The sequence below is a fragment of the Dendrobium catenatum genome, unplaced genomic scaffold (genome assembly GCF_001605985.2).
Source record: "Dendrobium catenatum unplaced genomic scaffold, ASM160598v2 fragScaff_scaffold_1090, whole genome shotgun sequence".
Classification (NCBI taxonomy): domain Eukaryota; kingdom Viridiplantae; phylum Streptophyta; class Magnoliopsida; order Asparagales; family Orchidaceae; genus Dendrobium; species Dendrobium catenatum.
This window is the reverse complement of record NW_021319552.1, coordinates 1,436,690-1,455,069: the sequence shown is the minus strand read 5'-3', so window position 1 is coordinate 1,455,069 and position 18,380 is coordinate 1,436,690. Positions and strand designations below refer to the sequence as shown.

The 18,380-nt window shown below is 38.3% G+C and overlaps 1 protein-coding gene across 1 annotated transcript in view; it reads left to right on the top strand.

Annotated features, from left to right (window-relative positions):
- The window catches only part of LOC110111236 (vacuolar sorting protein 39), a 51,115-nt gene extending 35,288 nt beyond the window's left edge, over positions 1 to 15,827 (top strand). The window contains exons 7-11 of the mRNA XM_028698485.1: positions 11,119 to 11,340; positions 11,415 to 11,657; positions 11,896 to 12,324; positions 15,076 to 15,174; positions 15,486 to 15,827. Of these exons, the coding sequence (XP_028554318.1) occupies positions 11,119 to 11,340; positions 11,415 to 11,657; positions 11,896 to 12,324; positions 15,076 to 15,174; positions 15,486 to 15,686 (1,194 nt within the window). The 3' untranslated portion in view covers positions 15,687 to 15,827. The remainder of the gene's footprint in view (positions 1 to 11,118; positions 11,341 to 11,414; positions 11,658 to 11,895; positions 12,325 to 15,075; positions 15,175 to 15,485) is intronic.
- Positions 15,828 to 18,380: the final 2,553 nt, after the last annotated feature.

Here is an 18,380-nt window from a genome sequence, read left to right as displayed (position 1 = left end):
GATTAACTGCAAGGATATCCTGGCCTACTGGTCAAGTCTCTGGAGATTCCAACGCCATGCACCTTGGATTACATAGCTTTACGCTAAGGTAGCACGTGGCGTGACTATAGTTAATTGCGCGGATAATATGAGGCGTTTCCGAACGTTATAGCTCTACGTCAGGTCATACGTAATAATCGTGGTTCCCATTGTATATGGAGTTGCTGGTTAATCAATTGGATTGAGAGTGTCTATGAATGTCAAAGAGTGTTGAGAAGGTGTGGACAAAGATGAGAAGTTGTTGGCGGGTGGAGCAAATTGCCCCCTACATATCGAATGACATCAATGTAAAGAACAATGTCAGTAGATTGATATGGAGGAACTCATTTGAAATGTTGATCGTCTGTAATGACGCGTTCAGAGCGATATTTCGATGTGTGGAAGTATGACACTCGGATATTGTTATAGGGAACATCAAAGTTTTTAAACACACAAAAGAGAAGGAAAATGGTGAATATTCGTAATGAATGAGGTAATTAGTGCGGGCGATTGATTTGTTTTGTGGATGGGAAATAAGATATTAGATTTTTTATATCTTGTATGGGAATTAAGTTAAAGTTGAGATTATTGAATACTGAATACAAATTATATTTAAAAAAATTCATAAAAATATTCTAGATCATGGGCCGTTTTGGACATTGTTCGGACACACGTATCCATATTTTTTGTTTATTCTAATATTTTTAATATCGGTACCAATCTCTGCGTTTCTCGATGTGTTCGACACATGTCGGAGGAGGTTGGTCTTATCGGCCATGTCCGGCACCTCGGACGTTACTTTTGGACACTGCATCGCACTCTTTGAGGAGAAGTATTAGTGCATCTATCAGGTGTTTGCATTGGCTTGTGAACTTGCGTTGCTAATTTTAAACAAATGCTTTCAAGATAGATCGCAAGAAATTTCCATGGAAGAACTAAGCAACGTCAATCAATTACATTTAGAAGCAACATGAAACAAACAAAATTAATCCAATAAGTAATAAAGCAAATGGCTCTTAACAAAAATCCAAGGCTTAAGATATAGATCCTTCACCACGAAGTCCCTTTCTTTCACTCTTGGATTCACTCGGTTAGCGGAAGAGGATGGTGCACAAACTCAACGATGCCAATATTAGACAAGTAATGTCGAGGGGGCTAGCCGCCGGGGAGGAAGTCAGATTTGGAGAAGAAGGTGTTCTGCCGTTGATGATCCATTTGTCCGCTGGAAGTTGCTCGTCGAGGATGTCCACAAGGTGGGGAAGAATCCAATTCAAGTAATCCTCAAAGGTGCGGTCGAAGCCGAATCCAACGTCAAAGAACGGCGATCGGATGACGTCAATGTCGCCTTGATGATCGTATGCAATGTCGTAATCACTCTCCAGATCGGCCATTCATGACTATGAGATGTCCTTGCGGTGTGGATGTATTTGGCGGTAGGAGAATCTTCTCTTGGTGGAACTCGACCAAGCAATGATGGGAGGAGAAAAGTGGAGGTGGCGGTTTGGAGAAAGGAGGGCTTAGCCGTGAGCTAGGGGGAGAGGGAGGAATTTAGAAACTAAAATTAATTTCTGATGAGGACATCGTCAGCAATTTCAACACATGTACCATCGGAGACGCCGGAGATCGACGGCCTCGATCAAGAGTTTATATTTTGAGTCATTTTATGTAGTAGTTTATTTTATTTTTCAGTTTTTACTGTTTTACCCTTATGGGTGGTCATGTGATATTGTAATCCCGATGGCATTTATTTCTTTTAGTTTTTGTTTCATTTTGGCTTATTTATAGGAGGCCTTATGCATTGTATTAGGGGATGAATATTGATATGAAATTTCAACTTTGGTTTTGGATCTCTTTGTGAGTTCTAGAGTTCTCTTTGTGAGTTCTCAAATGAGGAAGCCTAGGAGAGGCTCAATCAAAGTATCCAACAGCCCTCTTTGTGAGAGCTCTTGGTTCCTATCATCTTCCACCACTTCTTCCCTTCTCCCCTTGCCGCCGGTTCCCACAAACCGGCCACCAACTAACTGGCCAGCTACCGGCCCCCATTCCCCTGCCACCACCTCAAGCTCCCACCGACAGCCAAGCCCTTCCCCTTCCCCTCACCTGACGCCCTCTCCTCCTTCCTCTTGACCGCTGGCCCCATCTTCCCCCAAATTCATTATGATGATTTTAATCGTCATAATGACTCCCTAATTTGATTCTTGCAATCAAGGGAAGAGTTAGTAAATTTGAAATTAAAAAACTTTTCATATTTGCAAAATTCCAAATAAGGAAAGATTTCAAATTTGAATCCAATCCAAGTTTCATTTAGAGGGGAATTATTAATTTCCCTCCTATTTGATCTCAACTTATTTCGAAAGCAATTAGTCTCCCCCTAACTCCTCTCCCTCTCCCTCTCCCTCAATGCCGCCGACCACTCATTGATGGCTTTGCCATTAATTCCCTTTGAAGCTCCCAATCCCTCAATTTGAATTCAAAATTCAAATTAAATTCCTCCGAAACCACTTACATCTGAATTAATTTCAGAATTTCCAAAACTTCCTCTTCCCTCTCTCTATGGATTGCCTCCCTTCCTTAATTAGGAGCTTAAGTCAAGGCTCCAAATTAAGCCCTATTAATTCCCACTTTCCCTCCTAACGTCTAAGTTTCAAATTTCAAAAATTGAAATTATGAGAGCCCAACTCAAATTAAGGAAATCTGAAATTAATTTCAGATTTCCTCTCCTAGCCTAATCCAAGCTCCTCATTCAAGCCGCCCCTTCCCCTTCTCCCTACTTTTGCCGCTCCCTCTCCCTTGCATCCCCACTCTTGAGAAAACTTAGTTGCTCATGAAACTTGAAGCCAAGAGAAGAAGATGACCTCCTCTCCCAACCTCATCGTCATCGGTGCATGGCCGATCCTAAGATCGACCACGGATTTTATTCTTCCCGGACGTTGGAGGCTCATTAGTCATCCCGTGGATTACCCGCCTCCGGTTACTTCTCCAACGGACTATACTTTGGGCGCCATTTGTCTCCTAGTGGCATCGCTCGGTTTGCTCTTAATCTTCCTCCGTTAAAGCTCCACCGTCAAGAGCGTGAGTGAGGGACCCAAGGTAAAGAGTTCTATTTGTTAACCATGGTTTATTGTTTCTCGCCATAACATTACTCTCTATTTATATGTTGTCAATTTGATATTGTCTCGTTAATCTAGTTGTAACCACATGCCTTACATAATTTCGACTTGATAATTCTGAAACCTAACTTGGGTAAGCATTAATTCTATAACTAGCAAAATTTTAATAATCTTATATTCAAATCCCCAAGCAGTTCTTGTTTCCATGCATATGTTTCACATCATATTTGGTATCAGAGCATGGCTAGCATGCATTACATGTGCTAGAAGTTCCTAGGAGTATAGATTAACCTTTTCTTAAGCTTGTTTGCATGCATACCATCGCATAGTAATTTTTTTTCACTGTTTTTGCTTGCTGCCCTCTAAATTTCTGCATCGTTTTCATCACTTTAAGCAAGTCTACTTCATTGTCTAAGTGCTGTCCTTCCCACAACAACATCCCTAATTGCTTAGGTTGCTTAGACAAACATTTTAGCTTGCTGGCCCAGTTTTTTCCAGCACCAATTAGTGGCATTTAGGTGAGTCTAAGCTTGTGTTTAAGTGGTGAGTCTAAGCTTGTGTTTAAGTGGTGAGTCTAAGCTTGTGTTTAAGTTCTGTCCACACTCTAGAAGCCCTCCAAAACACTTAGACAACTTAGATCTTTGCTGTAGTTTGCTGTCTTGTTCATTTCAACATCATTTAGAAGCTTTAGGAGCATATTTCCTTAGCATTTAGGTGCTGCCCTTGACCCGGTACCCTTCCTAGTCACCTAGACTATTTTATCCACTAATGGGGTTTGCTGTCCACATCTTTAGTGCACCTTCTAGTGACAATTTGGAGAGTCTAGCTTCGCTTTAGGAGTTGTCCCCTATCTAGATTCATCCCTAAGTGTTTCCAAGTGCTTTCCCAATGGACCCGATAAGATTTCAAAAGAAGTTAGATGACCTAGTTAGTCTTGTAGGCTCTCTAACTAAAACCACAAAGGAGGAACATGTTGACTCTCCCCACTCTAAGTACATGCCTCAATTGGTCAATCATGCTAGTCGGAAGATGCCCCATTCTGCTTTTCAACATAGACCTGAGTTTAAGCAACAACGACCTCACTTAGAGTCACCTTACAGTCTACCCACCTTCGATGGTTCCTTGGACCCTTACTACTTTAGGGAATGGGCTAGAAAATTAGATGACTATTTTGAATTACATCATATCCCTGAGTCCCACCAGGTTAGCATCGCTAAGTCTCATCTAAAAGGTCAGGCTCTTCAATTTTGGATGAGATTGGATGAGACTGGAAGACCATAAAGAGTCCCGCGGTGAGTACCCTACTACTAACTGGAAAGACATGAGGCGAGAAATTAATTTAAAATACCGACCCTCTACATGCGACCAACCAACTGATTTTAAGCTTAGGTCACCCCCTGTTCATCAAACCTTTGGGTGTAACACTTTCAAGACCCCTACCCCTACTGACCGTCTTCACAAGCACCACCCTACCTCTTTTGTTGGAACAACCCGTGGACATTACTGTGGTCAAGACCACCCACCCATTACTAACATCAGGGTTGCTGCCCCACCCTGTAGGTCTTCACCTAACCTTGGTGGCCGAACCTCTATTGGGTCTTCTGTTGGATCAATCTCATATGACTCCCCACCTGGACCGACTCCTAGCCATCCCAGTCAACCTTTAGCCTCCCCAGCCCTTTACCCTGCAAGTGTGATTTTAATAAATAATTGCATTCAAAAGAAGAAGTTTACTGAACCTGAGACTGAATACATCCATTTCGTAGATACTAATGATAATGAGGACTTCTTTGAGGATGAAACTGAAGTGATTATGTCAGACTCCCGGCATGACTTAAACCCTGAGATAGGAAAGTTGGAACCTTTAAACGGCGACACCTTAGCCCACCATGGTCCTAGTCTCCTCGAAGATTACTTTTTGGATAAGGTTTGCCTGGATGATATTAACTTGACCTCGAAAGGAGCTGATCTGGCTGTGAACACCACGAAATTAAATTTGAAAGTTTATGACTTAATCATACCCCCTATTGAGAAGATTCTGAGTAATTCTGATTCAATCTTGGATAATTTTGATGGCAACGTGGATAATCTCGAGTTGGAAGTGAGTCAATTGAATTTACCACCTGAGTTAAACCCTGATTTGATTAAGCTGGAACCCATTGATCTTAGAGTTATGACCATACCTGATCCTATTAAGAATATTAGTATGAATTTGGAAGACAGTAATTTGAGTCTGATAGTTTCTGAACCTAATTTGAACAATGAACCTCCTCTTGTTTTATTGGAGTCTGTTTTAGGAGTTGCTCCTCTAGATTTACGTTTGAGCGAGTGTGTCTTTCTTGATTGGACTTATATCTCCATTCTTCGTACCAACCTTAGTGTTAGAGACAGTGTTAGCCCATACTCTCTTGACATCTTTCCAACTGTTGTGCCCACTTTTGTTCTAGACACTCAAATCCATCTTGGGAGTCCCATACCTACTGGCGACTCTTTGGGCTATCCCTTTATGGATGTGAGTCAGGACCCATCTTCTTATCTTGTTCCTGATTCATTCATTTTGCCCCTTATATTCTCGTCCTACCCTATTAAGGACCATCTCTCTCCTAGTTGGATGATTTTGCTCAATTGCACTACTACTACTAGGAGACTACCCACGACTCTAACTGAAACTTCCTATAGAAATGCCCTGGTAGCGAATGATGTCTTCATTGCTCCCCCTACACCAGTTCCCTTAGACCTGAACACGTAGATCCCCTCATTGTCATGACTCTTCCACCTTTTTTCCATTTATGTGTGTTTGTGTGCCAGTTCTTGTCGAAATTATTTCTGTTTAAAATCTTTTGTGTGAGCTCTCTATTCTTGTCATTCTTTTTGCATGCCGGTTCTTTTCATCCACATTTGCATCTCATCTTCAAGAATTGCATAAGGATATTAATAAAAAGATTAACCAAAGCAATGCCAATTATAAACTTATTGCCGATCTCAAGAGACGGTTCAAAGAATTTGATATTAGAGATTTTGTAATGGTTCGGATCTGTCCGGAGCGGTTCCCACAAGGGACCGTTAAAAAAAGGTTATATGCTAGAAGCACTGGACCTTTCAAATAACAGCAAAATAAATAATAATGCTTATGTGTCTGACTTTCCTGATGGTTTTAACATTAATCATATGTTAACATCGAAGATCTTGTAGCCTTCGAGGGTCCAGAGTGTAACCCTCCATTTCCACTAAATAATGAGCCTTGTGTGAACCCACCTGGTGAGAACCCCAGCCTAACTCAACTCCCAAAATTGAGTTGATCGTGACGAGCTGCAGCGAGTGGACCCCGACTTACTAGAGTGGTACGAGAGCTCCATAGATGATTACTCAACGGGGTCGAGTTTTCTCCCACCTGGGGAGAATGATGAGCCAGATGAGGACATCGTCAGCAATTTCTACACGTGTACCATCGGAGATGCTGGAGATCGATGGCCTCGATCAAGAGTTTATATTTTGAGTCATTTTATGTAGTAGTTTATTTTATTTTTCAGTTTTTACTGTTTTACCCTTATGGGTGGTCATGTGATATTGTAACCTCGAGGGCATTTATGTCTTTTAGTTTTTGTTTCATTTTGGCCTATTTATAGGAGGCCTCATGCATTGTATTAGGGGATGAATATTGATATGAAATTTCAACTTTGGTTTTGGATCTCTTTGTGAGTTCTAGAGTTCTCTTTGTGAGTTCTCAAGTGAGGAAGCCTAGGAGAGGCTCAATCGAAGTACCCAACAGCCCTCTTTGTGAGAGCTCTTGGTTCATATCATCTTCCACCACTTCTTCCCTTCTCCCCTTGCCATCGGCTCCCACAAACCGGCCACCAACTGACCGGCCAGCTACTGGCCCCCATTCCCCTGCCACCACCTCAAGCTCCCACCGACAGCAAAGCCCTTCCCCTTCCCCTCACCCGACGCCCTCTCCTCCTTCCTCTTGACTGCCGGCCCCATCTTCCTCCAAATTCATTATGATGATTTTAATTGTCATAATGACTCTCTAATTTGATTCTTGCAATAAAGGGAGGAGTTAGTAAATTTGAAATTCAAAAACTTTCCATATTTGTAAAATTCCAAATAAGGAAAGATTTCAAATTTTAATCCAATCCAAGTTTCATTTAGAGGGGAATTATTAATTTCCCTCCTATTTGATCTCAACTTATTTCGAAAGCAATTAGTCTCCCCCTAACCCCTCTCCCTCTCCCTCAATGCCGCCGGCCACTCATTGATAGCTTTGCCATTAATTCCCATCAAAGCTCTCAATCCCTCCTAATTTGAATTCAAAATTTAAATTAAATTCCTCCGAAACCACTTAGATCTGAATTAATTTTAGAATTTCCAAAACTTCCTCTTCCCTCTCTCTATGGCCGGCCACCCATTGCCTCCCTTCCTTAATTAGGAGCTTAAGTGAAGGCTCCAAATTAAGCCCTATTAATTCCCACTTTCCCTCCTAACGTCTAAGTTTCAAATTTCAAAAATTGAAATTATGAGAGCCCAACTCAAATTAAGGAAATCTGAAATTATTTTAAGATTTCCTCTCCTAGCCTAATCCAAGCTCCTCATTCAAGCCGCCCCTTCCCCTTCTCCCTACTTTGGTCGCTCCCCCTCCCTTGCATCCCCACTCTTGGGAAAACTTTTGGTTGCTCATGAAACTTGAAGCCAAGAGAAGAAGACGACCTCCTCTCCCAACCTCATCGTCATCGGTGCATGGCCGATCCTGAGATCGACCACGGATTTTATTCTTCTCGGACCTTGGAGGCTCACTAGTCATCCCGTGGATTACCCGCCTCCGGCTACTTCTCCAACGGACTATACTTTGGGCGCCATTTGTCTCCTAGTGGCATCGCTCGGTTTGCTCTCAATCTTCCTCCGTTAAAGCTCCACCGTTAAGAGCGTGAGTGAGGGACATAAGGTGAAGAGTTCTATTTGTTAACCGTGGATTATTGTTTCTCGCCATAACATTACTCTCTATTTATATGTTGTCAATTTGATATTGTCTCGTTAATCTAGTTGTAACTACATGCCTTACATAATTTCGACTTGATAATTCTGAAACATAACTTGGGTAAGCATTAATTCTATAACTAGCAAAATTTTAATAATCTTATATTCAAATCCCCAAGCAGTTATTGTTTCTATGCATATGTTTCACATCAATTTCAGCTTCAAGTGGTTTTGGAGGGAGATTAATTTGAAAATTCAAATTAATCCAATAATGACTAAGGGCGTTAATTGTGGAGATAATTAGGGGCTGATTCTGTGGAGCTTTTAATTTAATTTAGGGAGAGAGAAAAGAGGAGGGGTGGCCGACCATATGGGGAGGAGAGAGAGGGGTTTGGAGTAAAGCATGTGGGGGCGACAAGGAGTTAAGTAATTCTATTCAAATCTGATTTTTAATTTCAGAATTGATTGAATTTAAAATAACTTCCAAATTTGAATTAGAATGAGAGGGGAGATAGTTTGAATTTCAAATAGGTTGTAACTCCTTTAAATGTCTTTCCTAAACAGACAAAGCCTAATTAGGAAAGCAAATTAAGAAAGGAGAATTTGAAATTTGAAAAGGAAGAGGGCCAATAGGGGGCTGGCGGCAAGGAGGGTGGCCACGAGTGGGGCTTGGACCCGGCGGCTGGCGGCAAGCAGCTGGGAGGGCCGAAGGTGGCTGGACCGGCCAAGGGAGGCCGGCGGTGGAGCGGGTGGGGTGGGAAATTTTGGGGAGGAGGGGAATTTTTGGCTAAGTAGGGGAAGAAGGGATTGGTGTAGGGAAAAGAAATTGATCAAACTACAAACCTTGAACACCACTTCCACAAGAACTCACAAAGAGATCCACAATACTATCTCTTCAAGAACTCACAAAGAGATCTTGGGAAATTTCATGAACTCGCAAAGAGATCAACAAAAGAAAGAAATTTTCATTCATTAATAATCATCCTCATACAATGCATGAGGCCTCCTATAAATAGGCCAAAATGAAACTAAAACTAAAAGACATAAATGCCCTCGGGGCTACAATATCAAATGACCATCCATAAGGGTAAAACAGTAAAACTGAAAAATAAAAATAAACTACTACATAAAATGACTCAAAATATAAACTCCTGATCGTGGCCATCGATCTCTGGTGGTGCACGTGTCGAAATCATTGACGATGTCCTCATCGCTATTCCTACATGAAATTATAACTATCATTTTCTTAGAGACCCAAAATTGCTAGTTACTGACTAATCTCCATGTTTTAACTCATGAACTTCCTCTGTTACTTAAAATAAGTTGAAATCCTTTTTTTTTTCCTCTACAATATTTTCTAACATTGCTTGCATTTCTTGACTTTTCATGCTGAGAATCATGCTTTTTACTTCACAACTCATGTGAATTTATAACTCATGACATAACAATGTTGTTTTCTGTAAAGCACGTCTTATATTGTGTATCATTTACTTTAGAATGATTAATCTTAACATCTATATTCCATTTTTGGTCTTCCAACTCCAATCATTTAAGGATTAATCTTGTTTTTGTCTGGTTGAATATTTTGTTTCTTAACACTGCTGATGACAAGACCATATAGTTTCCTTCATTCAACCTCATTAGGGTGATGTGGATTAGGGTTTTCTTGCACATTATTCATTGATGTTCTGGGACTTCTGCATCACCCGATGGACCTAGAAAAATGCAAGATGTGCCCAATCTATCTTTTCTTAGACGATCTTCAAAATTAAGAGCGAGGAAACCATCTAAAAGTATTGTTGCTGATAACTTATACCTTTAGGCTAGACAGATAACTAGTTGCGGACTTGAAACTACCTGCAGTGTAGGTCGCTGAAGCTTATTGTTTCATCCCTGTCTACCCTTGGAGTTGATGAACATATGAAGAGACCTTGATCATGTAACCAAAATAAATCATCTAGAGTGGTCTACAGAGGAAGGCCACCATATCAAGTTCTGATGGTGGAAAATAGTAACATTCAATGATCAAGGTTTTCTTGAGGTCATGAACATACATATCTAATTGAGCACAAATCTTGACATCAAGCATGCATCTCAAATATTAATTATTTAATTTATATAGAAGAAGAATTAAGTTCCAAAAACAGTCTTAAATCCGACCAACTCTGTATCTGCCACTGCTATTGATGAATGCTACCATCTTCAATAAACTTTCTGATTGCAACCGAGCTAGATATGCATGTGATCATACAAATAGTCCTCTCTAACTTTGAGAACCTTTTGGGAGAGAGGGAGCGCTGATTTGTTACAGGAAACAAACTTCAAGTTATCCAACTTGCCTTGTAGTGCATAGTAAAAAAAAAACCACAGTCCATTTTGGTTGGAGCTATTTGTTTTATTATTTCAGTTATTGTAAGACATATTTGACTTTTTTTTCTTTTTCTTTTGATTTATCTTTTTTATTTTGTTTTACTAAGCTATTGTGATATCTACAGGTTGAATAACTGATTATGAATGTATCTTGTTTATTTTTACTTCCATTGAGTGCTTGATTTCTATGTACTACAGTTTCATTTCCCAGATGATTTTGCATATTTGATTTAATGCTTGCATTCCTGAGTACAAATAATAAAGCAGAGAGTACTTGTATTTAAATGTTCATCCATACCGTACATAACTTTTTATGCATTTCTGCGTGCCTACTTGTATATAGATATCAGAGGAATGCGTACCACAAGCAGTCTACTTTTGATAAGCTAAAACGGATGATTTAACTTTCTTGAAATACTTTAGAATACTTCGTAGTAATCATGCCGGATGAAATATGCCCAACTTGTGGTTTTAAAATACCAGGTAACTAAAATATCTATTTTTTGGCTGATGGATTCAATAGTATGAATGACCAGTTTTTTTGTTACCTCAAAATATTTGGAAATTTTTTGTCTTAATGATGATCAATTTTCATCATGGTCATATAGCTTTGTACATCTTTCATGACTGGTCTATTTCATTTTGGCAGCCTCTTTGTACAACCGACCCAATGCTTGTTTTGGAATACTCTACACTTGTCCTAGAAAAATGTCCAACGGAGACTATGGAGCTTTTTCTCTGGGGAAATGTTCCTGCTGATTTGGTCAATTCATACTTAAAGAAGCACGCACCGAACCTGCAATCTACCTACTTGGAGCTTATGCTTTCAATGAGTGGAAATGGCATCAACACAAACCTGCAGAGTGAACTGGTAAGAAATTTCGTTATCTTCATTTTATACTTTACAAGTTAACTCCAAATTAGTTGAGCAGTTCAATTGGTCAGGTTCAAATATACCTTTCAGAAGTCATAGACTGGTACAAGGATCTGAAAGAGAAGCATAACTGGGACGAGAAGATCTACTCATCCACACGGACAAAGTTGTTGTCATTGTTAGATAGCATGCCTTCTTATAACACAGACGCTCTTTTGAAACGCCTTCCATCTGATGCTCTCTATGAGGAGCGTGCCGTTTTACTTGGCAAGATCAATCAACACCAGCTTGCTTTGTCTCTATATATTCATAAGGTGATTTACTCCTACTCCTTTGAGATTGTAAATCAGGATGTTTTAAAGAGTGTTTTCTAAAATATATTCTGGAGAAAATGGATTTTTTTCATGGAAAAACTCTTAGATCGGTATCTCTGTGGTGTTTAGTATCTTGTGCTCTATCTAAATGTTCTTGTTGGCCTCTATTTTTGAGTAGGACACTTTTAGAAGTTTAAAATTTAGCCTAATATTGGCTTACTATCCTGCATCCTTGCAGCTTTACTTACCTGACCAGGCACTCACATACTGTGATCGTGTCTATGAGATGGGACCGCAACAGCCTTCAAAGTTTAATTCCAACATATATCTTACTCTGCTGCAAATTTACCTTAATCCACAGAGGTCAATCAAAGAATTCGAGCAAAAAACTTACCCAGTACCTCTACAAAAATCTAGCTTTCAAAAAATAACTAAAGGTAAAGGGGGCCGAGTTACAAAAAAGATTGCTGAAATTGAGGGAGCCGAAGATATGCGCATAAGCCCAAGCAGTACTGATAGTGGACGTAGTGATGTGGATGGGGAAGAAGCAAATGAAGAAGGTGGTCCTATAATGTTGAACGAGGCATTGGATTTGTTGAGCCAGAGATGGGACAAGATCAATGGTGCTCAGGCCCTTAAGTTATTACCGAGAGACACAAAGCTTCAGGTATATAATATGCAACCTCATAAATTGTCTGATAAAAGTAATTTCAGATTAGTCCTAAATCTGCGTTTAGCAATTACTTTTAAGCATGGTCCAGTATAAAATTCATATTGAGAAACTAATCTATAGGGATGATTAAAGTATTTAACACATTTTGCCTTTGCAAGTGTAACTTGAGAATGTATAGAGGATATCTTGATTGTATATGTATAGAGGATATCTTGATTGTACATCAAATGGCTCGAAATTTGATGTTTGACACCCAAACTCTTCCAACTTTTGGGTTTATCAAATCAGGATGACGATCAATCTGCATTCCCTCTAGAGCTTCATGCTTTCTTCTAGCAAAATGAGTATCTGAAAGCCAAATTTGTTTATTTTGATGAACTACTGATCCTGCATAAAGGCGTATTGGTTGAATTTTTTTGCTTCTAATTTTGGGCTTCAGATTGGTCAGCTATAATGTTATTTTGTTTTTGACACTCGATACATACTCTAGATCTGAGTTTCCAATGCATGTTTTTTTACTACAACCTCTTAAAATCTTGTTGACTTTTAATTGCAACCTTTTGGCTGTATGGTTACAGTTTTGAATGTAGATGATTTTGCTGAAATTTTACACTGCTGAAACATTTATTGAATAAATGTGCACTTCTCATTGCAGACCGTGAACAACTAACTATAGCTTGGGCATGCCATCATATAATTCGACTGAGGCCCAATAGACAATTAGTTAAACGTGTTGCATCTCTGTGTTTGGGCATATAGTTATCTTGTAATGCATAGGCATGCCAGAATCATTTTGCAGAATTTACATTGAGAGAAAATTCTCTGTGCTGAATTTTTACTTGTTTTTTGTTCATCTTGTACTTTACTGTTGCTAGTCGTAAATTATAGGTTTATGAATTTTGAATCATCAATTATGGAACAATCAAATCCAGGTTTATTTTTTTGGATCAATGTCTTATTTTTGGTTAGTCATTAAAAGAGAAGCATAATAAGTTTAAGTGTTGCAGAGATGAGGATGCTCAGGTGGATGAGTGACTTTACTCTTAGAGACAGGAAATGAAACGAGCATATACGTGAAAAGGTTGAAGTAGTTCCAGTGGAAGATAAGATTAGGAAGAGTCTCCTTAGATGGTTTGGTCACATAAAATGGCGGCCTTCCGATGACCCGGTTAGGAAAGTAGATGCATTAGATTTGACTTATATTAAGAAAGGTAGAGGTAGACCTAAAAAGACTTGGTTAGAAAATATGAGAAATGACCTTTCTTTATTAGATCTAGATGAGAATTTGATTCTTAACAGGTCACAATGGAGAAAAAAGATTCATGTAGCCGACCCCACATAATAGGATAAAGACTTGTTTGTTGGTGTAATGTCTTATTTTTGGTTCACATATCTTGTATGCAGCATCTGAAAGATGAACAGATGTTGGTTTCTTGAGTTCTCCTGATCAATTCACCTTCCTAGGTGCTTAGTCCACCACATAGGTGGCTTGACCGTTGTTAAAATTCTACATCTAAATGATATGGAATTCTTTATTTTTCTTCATCATCATTATCATGAGCCTTGTCCCAGCTTTGTTGTATATGGCTTTAGGAATTCTCTATTCTTTTTTTTTTTCCTAAGTAAAACCTCAAAACAGTCCTTCGGATATTGATAAATGTCCAATTTAGTCTTAAAGGTTTGCATTGCCCCACTTTAGTCTCTCAACTATTAAAAATTATCCAATTTTGTCCCTCTATTAAAATTTTCGTTTAAATTAACGGAAGAAGCTGCAAGCATTTCACTTCTTTGCGGGTATTTTAGTAAAATACTTCTTAACTAATCGTTTTCCTTCCCACTATATTTCATGGAGACAAAACTGGAGACTGAATTGTGTGAGGGAGAGAACCTACAATTGTGAGAAAGGCGTCGTGCTTGGACGTTCTGTGAGCGAGACGCTGTTGCGAGCGAGACGCGAAAGGCCGTGCTGTTGCGAGCGAGATGCGAAAGGCCGTGCTACTGCGATCGACCGCGAGTGATGCGAGAGGCCTTGCTGTTGTGGGTGATGCGAGAGGCTTATCGATCATGATGCGCTTCGACATTTAGTGACGGAGATGACAAGCAATGTGCGACATTCACAAGGAGACGAAGATAGGGTTGCTTATCAATTATTTAGAAAACAATTTAAATTTTGCTTTTAAAAAATAAAATCTTTTCACTAATTATTTACGCTTATTATTTAGTAGATTAAATATATATTATAATTTATTAAATGATAAATAGAGCAATATATGCAATACAATATCATATACACTTGTACCATCTAAAGTATTCTTATGTTTAGCTTTGGAGTTAACTTTAACACATATTAGAGCCTCGGGGATTTAATTGGATCAATTTTTAATAGTTGAGGGACTAAATTGGTGCAATGTGAAACTCTGAGACTAAATTGGACATTTATTAATAGTTGGAGGACCATTTTGAGGTTTTACTCATTTTATTTTGTTTAGTTTGAATAATTAATCCATCACTCTGGTCATCAGAATATATACACGCTTAACTTTCTCTAAATGCATGCGCAAGTCTTACCTATTATTGCAATATCTTGAATTATATAGGTTTTGATTTTAGAAGTAACTAATTTCAAATAATTCTCTTTTGAATTATATTTATATAATTAATCCATTCTTGCAACATTTTTCAAATGCATCATATGATTTTTTTTTTCATTTCTTCGAATAATTTACGTTGTTTATTTTTTGCTAGAATTTGCGTTCTTTCCTTGAGCCTCTCTTAAGGAAGTCTAGTGAAGGCCGCCGAAACTACTGTGTTATCAAGAGTTTGAGATACAGTGAGAATTTACAGGTACATGTTTCTGCCTAAATTGGACTATAATTCGCATAGCTTAATTTAGCATTTTGTTTGATAGAATGATGTTTTTTTTAGCTATTTACGTTCCGTAGCCTTTTTTTTTTTTGCAAAACACTTGATTTAAGATTCGTTTGGGATAGCTTTCTTACTGCTTCCTAAGGTAGGTTTTGAATATAAAAATTTAATTTTTAACTAAAAAATTGTTTTGTAAAATAATAAGAAAGCCGTCCCAAACAAAGCCTTAGTTTATTTCACCTTCCAATTGAGTTAATTCATCATATTCTAATATTAATTTTGTGGAATAGGTAAAAGAGGAGCTATATAAGCATCGCCGCACAGTGGTAAAAATTGATGGTGATAGTACATGTGCGCTTTGCCACAAGAAAATAGGTACTAGTGTTTTTGCCGTTTACCCAAACGGAAAGACTCTTGTGCATTTTGTTTGCTTTAGAGATTCGCAAACTATCAAAACTGTGAGAGGATCAGGTACGCCAAAGCTTAAATAGTAGTTTCTTAACCTAAGTTCAAGTGTTCTGGCCTTAGCGCATTTGTACGTGAGAGCTTTTGCGGTTTTTTATAGACATCACACTGTAATTATTTCATGTTGAATTTGGTTAATCATTTCAAGTCAAATATGTTTTTTTTTTAAATATGTACTGTACCAATCAACCTACCGCTCAATTTTTTCAACCAATCAAAAGGCACATGACAAAATTTTCACTTTTTTGCTTCTCCGTTAGTAAAAGACATTTTCGAAACAATCGTTTCTCACCAAAATTTTACGAAAGTAGTTCAACTACCAAATGAGGCTTCAGGTTTATAACTATTATTCGATTCATTATTGGTAATAGAATTTGGGCAAGTTCTGCTATTGATATTTCCTTGAACCTATGTAGGACGGATATTCCTATTTATGAGGCATGCTGTATCTGACACGTGTCGGATACGCCTCCGCCTCCGATACGGCACAGATACGTGTCGGATACGGCTTTGTCGTGTCCAATTAAAATATTATTTAAATTTGACCGGACATGCGTAAAAAAATGAAAAAGATAGAGCCGCAATTTGTCCTATTCATTTCGGCTATCCGCTCGATGTCCCTATTCATTTATGCGGCTTAAACATTTCGGCGAGCTAGGCTTTTCATTTTCGCACAAGTGTTCGTCTTCTTCGTTATAGTCGAAGGAGCGGTTCGACGACGCGAGCATAGAAGCAGACATGATCATCCTTCGTCGACGAAGAGGCTTGACGACGCGAGCATTAAAGCCGACGGATCATCCTTCGTCGACGGAGCGGTGGCATATCGGCAAGCTAGGTTTTTCATTTCCGTACATGTGTTCGTCTTTTTCATTAAGTGAAGGTTCGTTTTCTTCATTTTCGTTTTCTTTATCGTAGGCTCGGTATCAAAACTCAGGACCGCTCGGTACCAGAACTCGGTACCGCTCATTACTGCTCGGTACAGAGGGGTACCGAATGGTACCAAGCGGCACCGAGAAGCTAGAGAAAGCTTTAAAATAATTCTTACAACAAAATTTGTTCCCGAGGCACACCCCCTTGGACCCCCAGCATATTCGCAACATATCTACACTTTTACTTAAAATTTTTCATGTTTCAAATTCATGTGGTTTAATTTATGTCAATCCTTCGTATGATAATGGGCTCTAGTGGTGTAGGAATTGGGTATGCTGATGGTTCATCAGAGACCGATATTGAAAATAACAAACCTCTGTGGGGTTATGTGACAAAAATAGGTAAAACGACAGAAGGGGGTGGTAATATTACATTCAAATGCAATTATTGTAATCTCACATACAAATGATCATATTATATAGTGAAAGCTTATTTGTTGAAGAATAATATTTATGGAATTAAAGTATGCCTGAAGATAACCTCATCAAAAATGGCTGAATTACAAAGGAAAATCAGTGAAGCTGAGGAAATGAGTGCAAAAGATCTTCCAAAAAATATTCCACTTCCAAGCACCCATGTTTTATATCATTCATCATCTTCTTCAATTAGAAGCGATGACAGTATTGTAAATAAAGGGTTTTTTTGGATGGAGAGATTTGAACCAAAAATAAGACATGTTGTAGATAGTGCTCTGAAGAAAACATTTAAATTACAAATGAGAAAACAACTAAATGAGAAAATGACTTGAATGTTTTACTCAGCTGGGCTTCCTTTTAACCTAGCAAGGAATCCATATTACAAGAATGCATTTACCTTTACATACAATAATAATCTTGCAGGATACGTGCCACTATGATATAATGTCATTAGAATAAAGTTGTTGCAAAGAGAGAGATAATATTGATAAATTGCTCGAGCCTACTAAAGGAGTTTGGAAGGAAAAATGAGTTACTTTGATTTGTGATGGGTGGACAGATCCATAAAGAAGATCACTTATCAATTTCATGGCTGTAACATAGAGTTATCCTATGTTTATCGAAGTTGTAAACTGTGAATGATAGTACAAGGATAAGTTTTTTATTTCTAATTTAATCAAAAAAGTTATTATGATGGTGGGGCCTTCAAATATTATCCATCTCATTACTGATAATACACCTATTTGTAGAGCTGCAGGTTTACTTGTAGAACAAGCTCATCCTCATATTTTTTTGACACCGTGTGTTGTGCATACATTTAATCTTGCCTTGAAGAATATTTGTGCAACTAAGAATACTGAGGCAAACGAAATCACCTACAATGAATGTCATTGGATTACAATGATTGCTGAAGATGTTGCTGTGATTAGGAATTTTATTATGAATCATTCCATGAGACTATCTATGTTTAATGATTTCTCTAATTTGAAGATGCTTGTAGTTTTTGGAACTCGATTTGCCTTAGTTATTGTGATGTTGAGAAGATTCAAAAAATAAATAAAAAATGCTCTTCAAGCTATGGTAATCAGTGACAAATGGTCATGTTATAAGGAAGATGATGTTGGAAAGGCTAGGTATGTAAATGAGAAGCTTTTAGATGATTTATGGTGGGATGAAATTGAATACATCATAAATTTCACAGATCTAATTTATGAAATGTTGAGAGTAGCTGATACAGATAAATCTTATTTACATCTCATTTATGAGATGTGGGATTCAATGCTAGCCAAAGTAAAAGAAATTATATATAGACATGAGAAGAAAGCACTTCATGAAGGCTCAAGCTTCTGAGATATTATTTATGTTATTCTAAAA